At 43.0% G+C, this 19,895-nt stretch overlaps 3 protein-coding genes across 4 annotated transcripts; 2 read left to right on the plus strand and 1 right to left on the minus strand.

Moving 5' to 3' along the window:
* Positions 1-277: 277 nt before the first annotated feature.
* Positions 278-3,506, minus strand: LOC127777468 (pentatricopeptide repeat-containing protein At3g25210, mitochondrial). 2 transcript variants are annotated; one of them, XR_008018334.1, is made up of 2 exons: positions 843-2,480; positions 278-651 (listed from the first exon to the last, which is right to left on the minus strand). XR_008018334.1 is itself a non-coding variant. In XM_052304066.1 (2 exons), the coding sequence occupies exons 1-2, from the start codon at positions 3,504-3,506 to the stop codon at positions 1,204-1,206; spliced, it is 1,341 nt and encodes a 446-aa protein (XP_052160026.1). In that variant the 3' UTR covers positions 676-1,203. The 2 variants fall into 2 exon arrangements, 1 of the variants encoding a protein (XP_052160026.1); XM_052304066.1 differs by lacking the exon at positions 278-651 and adding an exon at positions 3,432-3,506 and having other exon boundaries at positions 676-2,469.
* Positions 3,372-5,236, plus strand: LOC127777467 (putrescine hydroxycinnamoyltransferase 1). Its single transcript, XM_052304065.1, has one exon. The coding sequence runs from the start codon at positions 3,509-3,511 to the stop codon at positions 4,841-4,843; it is 1,335 nt and encodes a 444-aa protein (XP_052160025.1). The 5' UTR covers positions 3,372-3,508; the 3' UTR covers positions 4,844-5,236.
* A 6,169-nt stretch (positions 5,237-11,405) lies between these two features.
* Positions 11,406-12,756, plus strand: LOC127777469 (NADPH-dependent aldehyde reductase-like protein, chloroplastic). Its single transcript, XM_052304067.1, has one exon. It carries the CDS (start codon positions 11,565-11,567, stop codon positions 12,414-12,416), a length of 852 nt encoding a protein of 283 aa, XP_052160027.1. The 5' UTR covers positions 11,406-11,564; the 3' UTR covers positions 12,417-12,756.
* The last annotated feature ends 7,139 nt before the right edge of the window (positions 12,757-19,895 follow it).

Consider the following 19,895-nt stretch of genomic DNA (forward strand, 5'->3'; position numbering starts at 1 on the left):
GATCCATTGTGTCCATGTAACGCAGGTTAGATTTTGCCATACAAATTTACAAACAACGGGCATACGTAAAAACTCGGTGGGATACTGTGATGGCACATGCTCAGCAATATATTGGATTTTATGCTGATTCACTTCGATTAGGATGATAACATACTGACACAGCTGATTAACAACAGACTGGCGCCTCAAGTATCGTAGACCAAGGGCAACAATTGTTTTCAGACAAAAGTTAGGTTGGTACTGCAACTGGCACCTCTGTCACAACTGGTACTATCTCTGAACAAATATGTTGTATGTATTAATCCATAGATAAGAGAGGATATAACCTGGCTTCACTCACTGATCAGTTTGCTGCTTCTATTGCTGTTTAAATACAAAATCATTAATCTTGATACAGTTTTTAAAAAAAAGTCGTTTTGCTAATGTCGGACTGTGAAGTTGCTTCCATCACATAGTCTATCTGTAAGTACAGTTTAGCATGAATGATCCTTAGTATATATCCACCCCACATTTGCTTGTCCAGGGGGTAGTTTCCTACTTGCAGTTGCAGAGTCAATGTTAGGGTTTGGACACTCAAAATCCTGATATGAAGGAGAAACTGAACTTTTAGTTGTATCCTCACATAAGAGTTGTACTATACACGGGAGCATTCTGAAACATGAAAAGGGCACATGATTGTTGTAGATATATATGTAATATCAATTTATATCTGTATAAAGAACAATTGCTCTTTGGCATAAAATATTCATCACTTTGGTATTGAACATTGTGAGAAAAAACAACTAAAAATGTACTGACTTGCTAAAAATTTGTTGCGTAGCTGCTAATGTCATATATGATACCTGAAACAACTTTCCCTGCATGATTTACTCTAGAAATTGCCCTTGTAGCCGTGTTTATCAGCTATCACTAGACACCAATCAACAATAGTTGCCATACGCTCGCACAGAATTTTGATCCCACCTGCAAGAAAGACATTTGCAGATTTCTCCAACCCCTTGGCTTTGATTCAGCCATGCCCGCATGTGCTCGTGCAAATTGGAGTCAATCAGTTAATCCCAGAGAAGCAGATAGCTCCTCTGCATCAATTCATATTGAATCTTCAAGCAGAGGTATGCAGTCTTCTGAAGCAGCCATCCATTCAATTTTTTATGCCTATGATCACCATCATACAATGCAAGACAATCCATTGATCAAAGCATTTCAGTCATCAGAACGCTTGTCACAGGGAGAAACCCTATCCTGATGTGGTTGAGAAATCCAGTGCAACCCATCAAGCAATTCTGAGTACATCCTCTGGTCTAACGGCCCTCGCTTCCTCTCCTTCAGCTCCTCCAGCAGCTCGAACGCATCCTCTGCGCGCCCAGCCCTGCACATCTCCTCCATCAGTGTCCTGTAGGTGATCATATCTGGCTTCCTCTTGCAATCCAGCATATCAATAAGAACATTTCTTGATTCCTCAAATCTCCACTCCATCGCTAGCGCTGACACGGCCGTCATGTACACGCCACCAGTCGGCACAAATCCCTTCTCCCTCGCCTCCCGAAAGTACACCATTCCTTTGTCAGTCCTGCCCTTCTGGAACATGGCCTTGACAATGTAGCCATAGGTGAACTCGTTGGCCTCGCAGCCGTATAGCGGCATTTCACGGAACACCTTGAGTGCATCGTCTACCTCAAGGCACCGGGCATAGGCCTTGATGATTAGGTTGAGGAGGAAGGTGTCCGGGACCACGCCGGAGGCCTTCATCTGGCGGGAGAGGGACCGGACGGCGTGGAGGTAGACCATGGACGCCGGCGGGCGGCGGACGCGGCGCACGACGGCGGTGAGGAGGAGCGTGTAGGTCTCGACGTCAGGGCGGCAGGCGGCGGATGCCGGGAGCGACCGCATCTTGTTGAACATGTCGAAGGCGAGCGGGAAGAGGCGGCGGCGGGCGCAGCAGAAGCGGAGGCAGGCGTTGAAGAGGTGGAGGTCGGGGCCGCACGCCCCGGCGAGGACGTCGTAGACGAGGTTCTCCGCGGCGGCGGGGCGGCGGCCGGAGGAGGCCGCGGTCAGCGCCGCGAGGTAGGACGCGGGCGCGTGGCGGAACCCCGGGCGGAGCGCCGCCCACCGGAAGAGCGCGAGCGCGAGGTCCGGGTCGCGCTCGGAGGAGATCGCCTCGGCCAGGTCCCCCGCCGTGAAGCCCGGCCGGAGCCGCGCGACCCACGCCGCGAACTGCTCGTCCGGCGGCGCGCGGACGGGGGACTCGGGCTCCACCACGCCCGCGGGCACTCCTCCTGCTTCTTCTCCTCCAGAAGCGGCATAGGAGCTGAAGCGGCGGAGGCTGCGAGAGAAGCGGCGGGCGGCGGCGGCGAGGAGTGCCATGGCGGTCGGGCTGCTCCGGCTAGGCGCTTGTGGATTTGGAGCTGAGCTGCCACTGGGCCAGGCCCAATATTTGTTGCTGGCCCACTCTACGTAACCTGCAGCCTCCTTTAATTGGATTCATAACATAAAGGGATTTTAATTGGGTGGTGCTAATGCGCGGGTGATCACCCCACATCCGCCATAAGACACTCCTCTCCCCAATTTGGAGCATTAGGGTGTGTTGTTTGCTGTTGGATCCACATCCCCAACCCCTTCCTCCTATGCATTAGAATACTGTAGCTACAGTTCTTCTCTGCTGTACTGTAGATGACCTGGATCCCTCCCCAACCCCTTCCTCCTCTCCTTCTTCTCTTCCTACTACACCATAAATTTTTTAAAAAATAAAAAAACAAACGTTAGAAAATTTTATACATTAAAAAAATATTTGAATTCAAATTCAAATTCAAATTTAAATCGGATATATAAACTTTGGGTTTGTATAATCTTTAGATGTATAGAAATACTATATATATAAAAGAATATTTGAATTCAGATTCAATTTTGAATCGGATATATAAACTTTTGACTTATAAATTTTGGGTCTCTAAACTGAGATGTGTAAACTTGAGGTGCACAAACTTTAGGTGTATAAATTTACTAAAATAGAAAAGTAATGCGGTGCCAAAAAAGAAAACCACGTGAAGAAGGGGATGATCGATGTGGGGAGAGGGACCGATCGTGCCCAGCGATCGATCGCCCGTTAGGACTTTCGATTTTAATTGGATGTGTACTTGTGTATGATGTATACGATCCATCAAATTCTCTTACTTCCTCCGATTTATCATATTATAAGTCGTTTGAACAAATTTATAAAAAGATATAGCAGTATCATCGACACAAAACAAGCATATTATCGAAATATATTTAATGTTAGATTTAATGTAATTGATTTGATATTTTAGATATTGTTAACTTTTTTTATAAATTTAATCAAATTTAACAAAGTATGATTAGAAAAATAAATCGAACCACTTATGTAATATGAAAAGGAAGGAGTACATTTTGAGACCGAGGGAGTATAATTCTGCATCTTCTCGCATTTTGCATTTTGCAAAACACGTGACAAGTAGAGTGGAGTAGTAGAGAAAAGCATCTTCTCGCATCCATGGCAGTGGAGATCGTCGAGTCCTCCATGGTGACGGCCGGCGAGGCGACGCCGGAGCACAGGATATGGCTCTCCAACCTCGATCTGCTGGTGGCCAGGAGCCACACCCCCACCGTCTACGTCTACCGGCGAACTGGCCCCGACTCCGACCCGGCGTTTTTCTCGCCGGACGTCCTCAAGGCCGCCCTGTCCAAGGTGCTCGTCCCCTTCTACCCCCTCGCCGGCCGCCTCGCTCAGGACAGCGCCGGCAGGCCGGAGATCAGCTGCACCGGCGAGGGAGTGCTCTTTGTCACGGCGCGGAGTGACGCCACCGTCGACGACCTCGGCGACCTCGCCCCGTCGGACGAGCTCCGGCGGATGCTTGTCCCGGCGGCCGATGTCGCCGCCGCCGGCATCTTGGCCATGTTCCAGGTGACGTTCTTTAGGTGCGGTGGGGTGTGCCTGGGCGCGGCTATCCATCACACGGCGGCGGACGGCCTCGCGGCGCTGGACTTCGTCAACACGTGGGCCGCCATTGCGAGGGACGTCGCCGGCGACGGCGAGGCGGCGGCGGCGGCGGTGCAGCGGCCGTGGCTCGACCGCACGCTCCTCCGCGCGCGCTCCCCTCCCGCAGTGCGCTTCGACCACGCCGAGTACTCCCGTCGCCGCGGCGGCGGTTCAAAGCTGCCGTTCGACTCGGCCATCCTCCCCATGTCCAAGAACCAGCTCAACGCGCTCAGGGGCGCCGGCGCCGGCGCCGGCAAGAGGCTGTCCACTTTTACGGCGGTGGTCGCGCACGTATGGCGGTGCGCGTGCAAGGCGCGCGGGCTCGCCGTCGCCGGAACGGAGGCGGCGACGCGGCTGTACATGACCGCCGACGCGCGCACCCGCCTGCACCCGCCGCTCCCGCGCGGCTACCTCGGCAACGCCATCTTCCGCGCGTCGGTGGTGGCCAAGGTGAGCGATATCGTCGCCGCCGGGCCGCTCGGCGCCGTCGCGGAGAAGGTGTCCGCCGCCACCGCGCGGCTCGACGACGGCTACGTCCGGTCGCTGGTGGACCACCTGGAGCAGACGGCGGCGGCGAGCGGCGGCGCGGCGGGGCTCCGCAAGGGGGAGTGGGTGATGCCGGAGAGTGACCTGTGGGTGATCAGCTGGCAGGGGCTGCCGCTCTACGACGCCGACTTCGGCTGGGGGCGGCCGGCGTTCATGGGGCGTGCGTGCCTCCAGTTCAGCGGCCTCGTCTACCTCGTGCCAGGCCGCGACGACGGCGATGGCCGGCTCGACGTCGTCGTGTCCATGGAGCCCGAGAGCCTTGTCAAGTTCAAGGATGTGTTCTATGAGGGGCTCAAGTGTTAGCTCCATTCGAGCTCAACACCAACTTTTTTTTAATTAAGCCGAATTTATAACGATTTTGTTAAAATATATTGATTTCTGTCACTCTTTTGATTTTCTTTTTCTGGTGAGATTGTTAATCTTTATTGTTTATTGTAAACGTACGTAAGTATGTTTCTCTCCTATCTCCTCTTTCACATAGGTAATTACTGGAAAAAATATCCGCACATTGCGACGGATAAATGCTATTTCAATTTTATTATTAAGTATACGGTCACTGTGGGAATTCGCTTTGATATTCTTTTTAGAAAATCATGAGCTGTAATTAGGAGTCTTTATTTCATCTCAAGTTAACATGCGAGTTTTTTTCAAAGATTTCTTATACGACTCCTTCTATACTTTCAGAACAAAACAAGCTTAAAATCTAACTCAAACACGGGTCTGTATTTTCAAAAACGAACGAACTTAAAACCCGACTCAAATGCGGATGACATATCAAAATACCGGCAAAAACATCTTTAATTTTTATAATAGTAGAGAATTGTTTGATGACGACTACCGCACATGCTCCTGTCCTTTGGACAAGAGAACCACTCATTCTGATCACTTAGCTCCATTTAGTCCACGCGCCAGTGCACGTCTCCTCGTAAGAGACATACCTCGTGAGAGACACAACACACCCACTTCACCTAATACCTAGGTATTTGCATACCCGATACCGAAGTATCATGTGTGGTACTTGTGGGTATCGGTCTGAACAATCGAGGTATCAATTACTTGATACCCAAGTATTAGAGACTTGATATTTAGACATCAGGTATATGTGGGTATCAGACATGATTCTTGGGTGCCAGACCTTCACGACGACTAGCACTATGAGAAGGGAAAGGAGGCAAAGTAAGAATGGAGATAAGATGGCTACCTCTTCATGGGAGATGGAGGGACGCCATTCCTCCTTGATGTCATCCTCGACACACATGCGAGCATGATGGTTGGGGACATCGTGTGCGGCGGCAAGACGGACACCTCAACGGCTCAACTCACCTCCCAGTTTGAACTCTTCGCAGCTCTTCCCAAGCCTCTAGCACGTGAGAGCCCCATGGTCACCGCCGACAGCGTGAACGGGCGCGGACACCACCCGGCCTTACCGTGAGGGTTCTTGCGGACAACTCTACCATAGAGAGGAATGACTCGAGCCTTCAGAGCCACCTCGCCATGGGGCATGCGCTCACTCCAACCTTGCTAGGAATGAAGCAATGCGTTAGAGAGGGAGAGAAGAGTGGAGGCGGAGGGCGAGAAGAGAGGAGCGGCAGGGGGATGAAAAGATGGACGGGGAGAGATAGATGGAAGCAAGGGGGGAACGGATAAGATTATCCACTTATATCCCGTCTGGACAGGATCCCGTTGGCTAGCCTTCTTGTAATTAATTTTTTTCATAATTTTCATGTATATATAGTGTGTACTTGAAATTTATGAGACTGTCTCCTATGCATACAATTTTCCAATGCATGTTGTGCTTGGAAACTAATAAATTTAACAAAAATTCTTGAAAAATGTGTACATACATACAAAAGTATTACACTTATGTGTAAAATATCATTTTTGATAGACTTTTACTTTTAAAACAAACATATTTTTTATTTCAACTAAAATATAATGAATATGTAGTTAAGACTTTGCATATGTGTATATTACTGTTGAAAATAAACATACGCTTTTTAAAGAATTTTCGGAGTTTACTGGTGTGTGCACCAGAAGCTTGATTGTACAAGATACATTAAAAAATTAGAGCGTAAATTTAGCGTGTAATTACAATGTAAATATATGTAATTTTTATAGCATAGCAAAATAATAACTTCTTTTTTAGAAATGTGGTGCTAGTCTTTTTTAAAGATACATTAAAAAAATTAGAGAGTATGTTTTGAAATTTAGAGTGTAATTACAATGTAAATATATGTAATTTATAGCGTAGCAAAATAATAACTTCTTTTTTAAAATGTGGTGCTAGTCTTTTTTAGGCACCTCCATATGCACCTAGTTAGCCGAGGGATCTTCCCTCAAAGACTTGTGCTATATACCTAGCTGGTTTGCAACACAAATCATGTATTTACTCTCTTCATTTGAAAATATAAGTATTTATAGGACTCAAAATATGTACCACGATATAAAAAAATTTCTATATAAATTGTTTATATCGTGGGTACAGATTTTGAGTAATATATATATGGGCATGTTTGGCACAGCTCCAGCTCCACCTCTCCTAGAGCTAGAGTTTAGCCAAACAATTTTAGCTCCATCTAAAATGGGAGCGAAGTTGAGTGAGAACTGTGACAAAATGAACTAGAGAGGTGGAGCTAGGTTTATGCTGCTCCGAAACTCCACTCCAAACTCAACTCCTGGAGCTAAATTTAGGAGTTGGAGCTCTACCAAACATGCCATATATATATTCAGCTAATGACATGCTTAGGAATGGAATCTTAGCAATTCAAAAATTAACCACTGAAGTGACTAAAAAAGAATCTTTTCCACCTGATATGTCTCAATTAGGTACCATGTCTACATATTGAAAAGGTACCTCCCATATGAGGCCCTGTTGATGACCAAATTTGGTAGCTCCATGAGTTGGATTCGAAGTAGGAAAAGAAGCCGATTTTGAGAAGAAAGGACTATTCAGGAAAGAAGAATAAAAGCTAGCTACAAACGGCATCGGCTGCCGTCCAAATCGGCTACGTTGATATCGGCTAAAACATATCGGCTGAGTACTGGGCATGACGTAGTCAAGCCGATACCGCCGATCTCAGGAAAGTGGCCACGCAATCGTGATTGGGCTGGACTAAAGATCTTCATAGCTATTGCCACGCAAGGGAAGGAGTCTTAAGAGAGGCAATTGTATCTATTAATTAGGACATTTTTCTAGTTTCCTTAGAGATATTTTGGTAAGGGCCCACCTGAAAGGGTCATTTGTGTGTTAGAGATAAGAGTCGTGTCTAGCAAGGACCTACCATGTACTTTGGGTATAAATATAGCCTGACCCCTTGTAATCAAACAACGTCAGTTCAATACACTTCGGCGCATCACCACCCTTTTTACTTTTCATTGTTTTCGACGAGTTTTTTTGCTTTCGAGTTGGGCTACATCAGGTTCGATCTCCGACGAAAAGGTAAATCTTGTCATGGCGGCTTGCGCTCTCGGGATTAGTGCTTACATCTTTATGACACTCTAATCCTATCTTCACAAGCCGCCGAGTTATCATATGTGTCGCATAATCTTAGATTTATCTCGTCATCTAGGCCTTTCCAGCTAGCCTCTATCATCGAAAACAACTAGAAGGCTTAGGTTTCGTTTTTGAGCTAGATTATGCGGTACATCCACCATCTTGAATGAGCTCTCATCGGTTTGATTAGATCTTTTGCCTCTCTTTGCGCTTAATGCTACATCGGTTAGGTTCGACCTATTAAGTACTGTCCTAAGGCTCTCTATCTAATCTATTCTTTGACTGCTAATAGAGATAGTATCGGGGTTTCAGCCGATCTTGCCTGATTTAGTCGTTTTATCTTCCTTTTTGGTTCTAAATCGTCTAGATCTGCCCCTTATATCAAGATCCCATCCTCTTGAAGTAGATCAAGCTCCCTAGTCTCCAGATTGTGTCAAGCTTCCTATATTTCACTTGTGTTGGTATCTTGGTATAAGGCGGTATCGGAGTATTAGCCGATATAGGTCGGGTTCACTCCATCGGCTATGCTATGAGCGCGCATAATCTCTTTTTTGGAGTATGTTTAGATATGTAGTGATTTATACTGTCTCAGTGCCACCACCGATCTATCCCAGTCACTCGATCTAAGCGTGCCCCATCTAACAGATTACGTGTCGCTGATATCTACAGCCGATAGTACACTGAACAATCTCCAAGTTTTTACTTGCCTACGCCGATCCGACTTGAGTTGCATCAGCGTGGCCCCCAACGATATGTCATCGGCATTCCTGCCGATCGGCTATCGTTGATGGATTTAACTCTTTTGCTTTTTCTGTCTTGTTGGTTGCAGGATCAAACCATATGGCACGCTCAGAACCCGAAGGCAAATTTCCCGGACCTGCACTAGAGTTAAGCAGATTTCCCAGGCTGCTGCGTATCGATTTTTCAGATCAACACGCCCATACTAACATCCCCCTCAACAAGGTTTATGGGAATGAAGAATGCAAAACATCTTTAAAAGTAGTCTCGATCAAGGAGAGAGAGCGCCACAATGGATGCCACTCTTAAATATATTTTGTGTTTCGATGCCTAGTTATATTCGTGTTAGCACTTACAATATTTCTTATTATGAAAACAATAGAAACTTTTATATTTTAGACATCATGGTAACATACATATATAGACCTAACCTCCTATAGACCCACCCGTCGGCTATTCCATCTTTCTTTTTTACTCCCCCCGCCTCTCTCTCTCTCCCTAATTCCGCCCCCTTATTCCCTCGCCGACCTCCGAATTTTTTTTAAGAAATAATACAATTTTAATAGAAAATCGCAAAAACATAGGCCGGTTAGGCAAAGTCGCAGTTCGACAGGGTGATAAAAAATTCTTTAAAAAAGAGAATAATCACTGTAGTGCACTGCTCATGCGGACATATTCAACATTACCACAGCGCAACACTGTTCATGTACTTTTTTATTTTTTTAGTGGACCAACTACCCTGTTGAATGTTCGACAGGGTGCTAAACTTACGATTTCACCTAACCGACCTATATTTTTGTAATTTTCCATTAAAATGGTAATATTTCTAGAAAAAAATTCGCCGACCTCCCCTACTTCTCTTCAAGTAGTAGGAGACTTTATCACTTGCGTGCCTCCTCATCAAATTTGCTGGATCTAGCAGTAGTTCGATTCACGTTGATAAGGCTAACAACGACTGTTCACTATACGGCCCTAAGCAGCAAAAAAGACTACACGTATATAATTGTGTTTTTTGGAAAACCCAAACATGAAATATGCCCAACACTTTTAAACGAAGGGAGAGTTTTTTTAGATAAGATAATGGATAAGGTATCTTCTTGTTGCGGTGTCACTTGGCTGTTTGATGCATACTCCCTCCGTCCAAAAAAAACACAAACCTTGGGTTTTCATGCCAACGTTTGACTGTCCGTCTTTTTTATAATTAGTATTTTCATTTAATTAATACTTTATGCGTGACTTATCTTTTTAATTTTTTTTATAATTTTCTTAAATAAGACAGACGGTCAAATGTTGGACACAGAATAGGTTTTTTTTTTTGGACGGAGGGAGTACTACAGTACCACTACCTCATCTCTTGGATTGCTTCTTTGAATATCAAGCTCTGGCCTAGTGCTTGTTTGGATCTTTCCAATCAATGACTGCTATTACATCAGTCATCACAGCCCAAGTTGAGGGTCGTCCTTTCGCATGCATGCTCTGATGAGTGGTAACGTGGCGCCGTGTCGGACAGCACGTTCGAGGAAGAAGAGTGAGATGGATTTTATTTCTTTCCCCCTTCCAGAGGATGTCCCCTCTCCTTTTGTCCATATTATCTAAAAATTCATTAAAACATTTAAAAATATTTAGTAAGATAAATTAATATGTGATATGTTATTCTCTAAATAGGCAAGTTTGCATTCGACCTGTACAATTAAGAACAAAAACAATAATTTTGACTGCGAATTACACGTTCTATTCAGAGTTAAATTTAATGTTTTTTTTATACTTATATAAGTTGAATTTTAACTTATATGTTTGTACAGTAACATATCCTATACAGATATATTTTTAAAATTTTTAGTGACTTTTTAAAGAATATGAAAAATGATGTGCTCCGGGTGGTCCCTAGACCCCTTGGATTTCTGCCAAGCATTCCTCCCCATCCCCCCAACCAAACCCAGCTCACCAGAAGACAACAGCCATCGAACAAGTGCGTGGCTTCACTGTAGCTCATGCGTCCCATGTCAATGTGGGATGTGGATCCTCTGACGTAATGTCAGATGACTTTGTGTCACAAAATCAGGTGATGCACGTTAGAGAATCTTGTTCCGTCGGTGCGTCCTCGCCATGGCCCCACGACCTTTGTCTGCTCTTCCTTCTTGTTCCTGTGAGAACAAACCATTTACTCCAACCATCGATGATTGAGTGAATTAGCCGCCTAGATTGGACATTTGGACTGGCCGATTGGATTATTGATTTCCTCCTGCGACCTAAACGCAAGCTGAGCTGCTCTATTTCCTGGGTGAATTGATCCGACCTTTGCAGTATTTGTTTGTTGCTCGTTCCTCGCATAATGAATCTCACTCTTCGTGCTAGCATGAATCTTAAAGTGCATTCAACAACTGAATAAAATCTGCACGAGCATGTACTGTATTTTTTTTAAAAAAAAAACTCGTCATGAGTTTGATGCCTATCTCCTGTCTTCATGCTAGAATGAATCTCAAAGTACATTCAACAACTTGAAAAAAAAAATCTGCATGAGCATGTACTGTATTTTTTTTAAAAGAAAAAACTCGTCACGAGTTTAATGCTCCTTTTCTCTCTTTGTGCTAGCATGAATCTCAAAGTACATTCAACAACTTGAAAAAAAAAATCTGCACGAGCATGAATCTCGCAAAGGGCATCCGATGACTGAAAAATCGGAAATTTTCTCCCTATTTTCTATCGACAGTAGTTTTTGTTCTTAGATATATATAACAAGTGACAGAGGCTAATCGATCATGTTTGTAGTGATTATTAGTGCATGTGAAAGCCATGGGAAGTGATTGGAACTCTCTGGTGAGAAACCCACAGGTGCCACCACCGTCCATTGGCATTAACGGCTCATCGCCGGCTGCTCCCGGCCACCGGCCGCTTCACCGCCGGGTAGCTATCGTCACGGGCGGCGCCGGCGGCATCGGCGCCGCGGTCACCGCGCACCTCGTGTCCCTCGGGGCCCGCGTCGTGGTCGGCTACGTCGGCGACCCAGCCCCAGCGGAGAAGCTCGTCGCGTCGCTCAACGACTCCGCGCCGGCGCCGCGCGCCGTCGCGGTGGCCGCGGACGTGTCGGACCACGCGCAGGTGTCGCGCCTGTTCGACGCGGCGCGGGAGGCGTTCGGCCCGGACCTGCACGTCCTGGTGGCCGCCGCCGGCGTGCAGGACGGCGCGTACCCGCGCATCGCGGACACGTCGCCGGAGCAGTGGGACCGCGCGTTCGCCGTGAACGCGCGCGGCACGTTCCTGTGCTGCCGCGAGGCTGCGCGGCGGCTGGCGCGCGGCGGCGGCGGGCGCGTCGTCACCTTCTCGTCGTCCAACGTGGGGTCCCTCCGCCCCGGGTACGGCGCGTACGTGGCGACGAAGGCGGCAGTGGAGGCGATGACGAAGGTGCTGGCCAAGGAGCTCGCCGGGACGGGGATCACGGCGAACAGCGTGGCGCCGGGGCCGGTCGCGACGCCGATGTTCTACGCCGGCAAGAGCGAGGAGCGCGTCGCTGCCGTCGCCGGCGAGTGCCCGATGGGGCGGATCGGCGAGCCGATGGACGTGGCGCCGGTGGTGGGCTTCCTCTGCACCGACGCCGCCGGGTGGATCAACGGCCGAGTCATTCGTGTCAATGGCGGCTACATCTAAAACCTAATTTGTTTAATCACCACAAATTAAAATAACTGTTTCAGCAGCACAGCAAATTATGAAATTAACTGCTGAAACAGTATAGCAAGATTGCATAATAAGATGATGAGGATAATAATGATGATGGTATGATGCCCATAATAACGATGACGATGATATATATATGTTGTTATTATGTCATTACCGGAGATCTACTCCTCCTAATCTCCTATCCCAATATGACGTTGGTTAGTTCAATTTTAATCTAGCCAACTTCATATAAAAAGGGAAGGATATTTAGTACTACCTTCGTTTCACAATGTAAGTCATTTTATCATTATCCACATTCATATTGATGTTATTCTAGCATTTTCCACATTTATATTAATGTTATCTATCTAGATTTATTAACATCAATATAAATATGAGAAATGCTAGAATGACTTATATCGTAAAACGGAGGAAGTATCATTCTGACCGGTGCCTTGGACTTTTAGATTTGGTGGAGCTCGTACGTTCTGTAAAATGATGTGCAAAGCTGACCGCCGTTCTTTCGATGACGATATGTAGTGGTTTGGATGCTGTGGAAGGAGAGGAACGACGGAATCTTCCAAGGCAGTATGGCAACCGTCGCACAAAGTGATACGGGTCATTGCCGCAGAATGAAAAGTTTGGCTAGAGGCAGGCATTTTTGCCGATGATAGCGTGCAGTCTCCAATCACAAAACTTAAACGTTTATAACTCAAATATAACGCTAGTGCTAAGGATTTAAACTCCAAAATATATAGTTTCATGATAACTTCGTTAAAAAAATCTATAGTTTTACAATACTACACCTTAAATATGTAGTTTTGTGATAATTTGGCTAGAATATATGTAGCTTTATGAAATTTTTAAAAAATACTAATAAATTTGGCTGGCGTCTCTTCGCCTTGCCCGAAGAAAAAATAAGACATGTTGTCACATGCATTATGCATACAGTGTTTTAGCATATAAAGAGGATGCACCCGTGCAGGATATGCTACGGTGTTGCAACATCCTCAGTTACTTGGTGTCACGTACTACCTCTATATTTTAATATATGACGCCATTGACTTTTTATCTAACATTTGACCATTCGTCTTATTTAAAAAAAATTATGTAATTATCATTTATTTTATTGTGACTTGATTTATCATCAAATGTTCTTTAATCATAACTTAAATATTTTCATATTTGCATAAAAAAATTGAATAAAATGAATGGTCAAACATTGGTTAAAAAGTCAACGGCGTCATACATTAAAATACAGAGGGAGTATTATATGCTTGAGGAATTTTATTGTCTTTGAAGATATATGATTCCTTTTTTTATTTTGAAATTAGAGTTATTAAATTCTATACTACAAAATCTGGTACAACAAGTAGTAATAATTCTTAAGGGATAAAATCACTCTGTATGTACATCAATTAATAATTCTCTCAGCTAAAGTACATCAAAACAGTACGAGATTATGAGCCTCATCTTTTCGCTTATACTTATACTTATTAGTCAAAATTTGAATTTTCAATTTTAAATTTGGAGTTGATTTTAGGGTTTTTTCATCGAAGTTTATTTTTCCGTCTTTGCTTTCAGATCGCTAAGAACACGTATTTAAAAGTTTTATTCATAAATTATTTTTAGTTTGCAAATATGCCGCTTCGCTTATTGGTATTCTGGGTGTCACAACAAACTCTCTCAATCTTGTCCTAGAATCGACAGTTTAAGATTGTTCTTCAGTAACGCAAATTGCCGAATCATGAGTGGCAATTTGTAAATGTATCTGCAAGACTGCAATGTGATCTTGGGGTATACATATAACTCTGATTTTAAGTAGTTTGTGTTCAATTCTTTCTACCACGAAACAGAAGTCCACTTCAATAGAACTGATTTCAGCCCGGTTGTTGAAGAGCAGTTTGTTGTCGAGCCGTCGGCCATCATTTGCTTGGATAGTTGGATGGAATAAGTTCATCATTCCTACCTAATCATGTCTTCGGGCTTCAACTGGGCCTATGAAATTCGGTTTAGGGGCTTGGAGTTTTCAAGCCATGGTCTAGCGCTTGCAATTAAAAAAGAAGAAGAAGATTGGTTTGCCTTCTTGCTAGCAACTTTTGAAAAAGAAAAAAACATTCAATTTTTTTGGAAAGTGTTTTCATCACTTGAGATTACATTGATATCCTCTCGCTTCTTATATATCATCTCAATAATTAAAAAAAGATAGATTAACATCACGAGATATATTACTCACATGTAAGTTTAAATTTAATTTTTATATATAAGTTGTAAGAAAAATAACAAATATACTTTGAATGTATGTTAAGTAGTTTCATTTTATTTTTTTCTTTTTCTATAACTTGTAAAGTTAAATTTGGCCTTACATGTTTGTTGAGTTATACTCCCTCCGTCCTAAAAAAAAGACAAACCCTGGGTTTTCATATCCAATGTTTGATTGTCCGTCTTATATGATTTTTTTTAAATTAGTATTTTCATTGTTGTTAGATGATAAAACATGATTAACACTTTATGCATGACTTGTCTTTTTAATTTTTTTTATAATTTTTTTAAATAAGACGGACGGTCAAACGTTGGACACGAAAACACATGGTTTGTCTTTTTTTTTGATACGGAGGGAGTATATCTCATATGGAAGTAGATATATTTATAGCATAACTTTTTTTCATCAAAAAGTATCCATCGTTTTTACACTGCAAATTACCTACACTCATACATTATAATTACACCATAAACTTTCAAAGTAATTACACTGTACATTTAAAACTTACACTGGAATTACAATGCTCTGTTTTCTAAAAAAGTGTACGAAGAAAAATAAATTTATTATTAATTTCTCTAGCCTGCAAAGTGCTAATAAGTGGAGGCGTTGGAGCTTGATCAGGTCAGGTGCCCCGCTTAATTGCGCTTAATCAACCCTAAAATATGTTGCCACAGGTTTAGCAAAACCATTATCTCCAGTTGCTGATGAATGGTGATGCTAGCGTGACGATGGCAATACTGGCGTGATGAAGACGCAAGTCCTGTGATTAGTTAAGGAGATTCCTTATGGTGCTCATCTTGGAGAATCTTCTTGAAAGTATATATATCACGGTGTCTTCGTCTTCGATCCAGCTAAATTACAATTCGTCATCGGTTTGAAAATGCGTCGTTAGAAAGCAGTTGCTTATTACCGAGATGTGAGAAACTGTTAACGGCAGTGAGACGTGTTAATTTGTTAGCACAAAACATGAATTGAGTTTTCATTTAGCTAGTGATGGATCCAGAAAATTAATTTATTTGTCATAGTATGCTAATTATATTTTGATTATAGTATTATAATATATATAGACAAACAGTTTAATAATAAGTTTTTGCTGAAAATCGTCGTTGTCACCTGACACCAGTGTTACACGGTAGATCCCTCCTTGATTTAGCCCTTAATCAGAGGAGTATTTAACAAACTAACACTTTATGACAGCACAACTAATTATTATTATTTTATTAACCTTGTCTCTTCGATTAACCGATTAATTAATTACGTAATTGGATTTGTCCATCGATTAAACTAAACTAAACGATCACAACCACACACCTTTTAGCTATGCCGGCCAAACTGGCCTAACAGTTGTCCATGGGCTGAGCAAGATGGACATGGTCCACATGGAGCTAGGAGATTGGTGGCTGAAAGCCCCGGTTTCTTTTTCGGAACAGCAGGAGTGTACTATCGATGTGGCGGTGGATTTGGAAAGAAAGGAACGCAGGAGTGTTTAATCAGCGGTCCCAGGTAATGGTGCAGTTGTTCGGTAATATTAAAGATAAGTTTCGCATATTAAAAAGGGTATTGCTTGAATCCTCTAATGGGTAGTCCTCAAAAATAGTTTCCTGTGTGTATTTGAGGTTGGTCTAGTAACTAGCCACATCTTAGTTTTAATATCTTTCTATCGATGACTCTATGAATTGTAACCCTCCTACTGAAAAAAAAAGATCTATTTGATTCAAAACTCCCATTCAATCATGTTGCTCTAAATTTTGTGTGAATTCCCCAAACCCTAACCCCCTCCTTATTTTGTGTCTTTCCTCCTGGCTGCCACAGGACGTGAACTAGGCCCCCTATCTCATTGACCCGACGCCCTTTGCCACCAGTTGGCCTCGTCGGCTGGTTAGAAATTCGAAAGGTGTTGATGGCATCGGCAAGGCCCTTTCTGACCTCCTCCTCCTCCTCTCCTCTTTCTCTAAGCCGGTGACGGAGAGGTTCCCTCTTGTCTTGCCGTCTTTTCCATCTCCAGCGACTCTCTGCCGTCGGATCCACTATCATCGGCCGTCGCCTTCTAATCACAAGCTCGCTTTGTTCTCACCTTCAACGCCAACCCACCTCCCTCCTTTATTACCGTGGCTTCGGCGCTAGTGCCGGCACCTCGCCACCCGCCCATGTCCACCCCTAGCCGTCACCTTCCATAGCCATCACTTTAAACCAAGCGATCTCTCTCTTCTTCCGCTTTCCCTCAGCCCTCCCAATCCAAGGCCCTAAACCCAAACTCCACTTCTATTCGCTGGGATGTTTGGAGTTAGAGGAGAAGGGAGTCACTAGAGCTAGATCATCGGAGTCGGAGCATCAATCGTGATATAAATTCTAAGCACAAAAATATGCGCAAATTCTTCTAAAATTATGTCGAATGTGATTTAAAGTACCTATGTTCTAAAATATGTTAATCTAATATGGGACATGATGTTTTTTTAAGTAATCTGAATCAATTAGAAAGAACATGTACAACAAAGTCTACCATCTTTGGGGGTTGGTGCTGCCACCTTGTTAAGTAACGCGAGACGCATCACAACAGTACTGAAATGACAGGACCAGCGACAGGGAGCTGAAAATTTTGCTTGGTTTCAGCGGAGGAAGCGACCAACCCATGCCTAAATTGCCTCCGTAGTCATCTGTACACGGGTCCGGGCCACCAACCCCTGCGAGCGATGCGACCTAGAGTACACGGTGTAGGCTACACCACGTCCATCCGATTCCATCGACTTCAGGCGGCGCAGCTCCATGCCTCGTTGGCCACCGGACACTGAACCTCTTGTCGTTCATAGTCAACGTCGTCTCGGCTCATTAATTGCCATGTGCATCATCTCCACTGATTCTTCAGTTCTCTACTGTAGCTGCATTAGGCCGTGTTTAGATCTAAAATTTTTATTCAAACTTCTAACATTTTTATCACATCAAAATTTTTCTACACACAAACTTTTAACTTTTCTATCACATCGTTTTAATTTTAACTAAACTTTTAATTTTGATGTGAACTTTTTTTTTTCCACAGCTCGAGTACAATCGTACAAATGCACAGTAGACGTTAATGCGCGTGATGTTTAATATGGGACCAGACCGGACCAGACCAGATGCCGACGGTAATTAGTGCATTTTTTTGGTGTGCGACCATAGCTAAATTAGTGGCTCAATTAAATTCGTACCATTACGACTTTTCTTTGATAGGGGCTGTTTGGATCACGGGAAAAAAAATTTTTAGTTCCGGTCATATTGGATGTTTGACACTAATTAAAAGTATTAAATATAGTCTAATGATAAAAACCATTTCATAATCCTGGACTAATAAGTGAGAGAATCTATTTGAGCCTAATTAATTCATGTTTAGCGTATGTGATGCTACAGTAAACATATGCTAATTATGGATTAATTAGGCTTAAAAAAATTATCTTGCGAATTAGCTCTCGTTTATGCAATTAGTTTTATTATTAGTTTACATTTAATACTTCTAATTAGTGTCAAAATATCTGATGTGACATGGACTAAAGTTTAGTTCCTAAATCTAAACACTACCTTATAAATATCATATTATTCATATATTTGGATACATGGTTTTATAGTTTGACAGAAATCAAATATATACTACAACTTACCACTTCAATGCATCTATATAGTTTTTTCTTACTAAATTAACCCTCCTCCTCCTTTCATCCCATTCTTCCTTATCTCTCTCCCAAATCTGTCATCTCTTCCACCTGTCTGGTCTAAGATCAGTCACGAGTCTTAGGCCCTATTTAGATTTCAACCTTTTTTTTTAAACTTCCAACTTTTTCGTCACATCGAACTTTTCTACACACATAAACTTTCAACTTCTCTGTCACATCGTTCCAATTTCTTTAAACTTTCAATTTTAGCGTGGAACTAACCCAGCCAGAAAAATACCATTCCAAGCACACACTTGGTTAGTTATCGTCAGTATTTGGTTTACTATGTTTCCACACAAACAAAGAAAAAAAACCATGAAAATCGATTTGAGATCATATATGTACAACTGACAAAATAATTATTTACGGAGAATAATACATATATATTTCCGCCTCCGTCCACATGTACGCATATATAGTCAGAAATCCTTGTATATGTAGACGGAGATAATACTATGAAAATACTACTGCCAATAACAAGGATGATTAATACTCTGATACTATATGAAAATACTAGTGCTAATAATAACAAGGATGATTAATACTCTATAAAACCATTCATTTTCCTTTTTCAGGTTCCGCCTGCAATTATATTATTTACCACTTTTCAAATACCACGGTATATTGATGTTGAAGAGGTTTATGCAGCTTGACGACACTGTTTTGCGCTCTTAGCTCATCATTAGCTAGATGATGACGAGGTTATGGAGATTCTAAAAACGTGCACGATCAGTTCAAACTGCTTAGCTAGCTATTCCACCAAACGTCCAAGCGGCAAACACACACTAACTAGTTAATTACAATCAGCATCTCGACTTCATATGATTCCACATAAAAAGAAAGCACCAGTGGCTCTATTCTATCGAGCGGCCGTAGTTGTTAGGTTTTCACTTCTACTTACAAGAATGAGGTAAGCCTTTCATATAAAAAGTTTTTCCTATTTTAAAAAAAAGTTTTTCCTAGACAGGTAGACCACCCGCCTGCGAAGGTATAGCATTTTCGCAGGCACTTGCTTAGATGCGGCGTGCGTGGCTGCTTGCATAAAGCAATTTCAGCCGCCTGCAAAGTAGTAGTATGATTCGTAGATAGCGCCGGTGAGAATATATATAGAAAAAAGGGTTTTTAAATTTTTGGCTTTTAATTTATTTTCTAAATTTTATAACTACATATTATCGTAATCTGAATAGATAAGTATATGGACTGTTTAGAAACGTGAAGATTCTAGAGAAAAATTAATGTCACCAAAAGCTCTTCAAAGTTCAAACAGGGCCTGGGTAATTTCTGCATTGGAAATGCATCTACACTTCAGTTAGTAAAGAGCTAACATTAATTAGTAAGTTACTTAACAAGGATAACTAACAAAACTACTTTATTTTCCTTTTCAGGTCCCACTAGCGACTCTTTACTAGTTTTCACATCCACTTTATTGAATACATTCAGCTTGAACGTTAGACACAATGTTGGTAATTTTTGCTCTTAGCTCACCATTAGCTACGTGGTGACGAAGTTTGTGGAGATTCTAAA

This window comes from Oryza glaberrima, chromosome 6 (genome assembly GCF_000147395.1).
Source record: "Oryza glaberrima chromosome 6, OglaRS2, whole genome shotgun sequence".
NCBI lineage: Eukaryota > Viridiplantae > Streptophyta > Magnoliopsida > Poales > Poaceae > Oryza > Oryza glaberrima.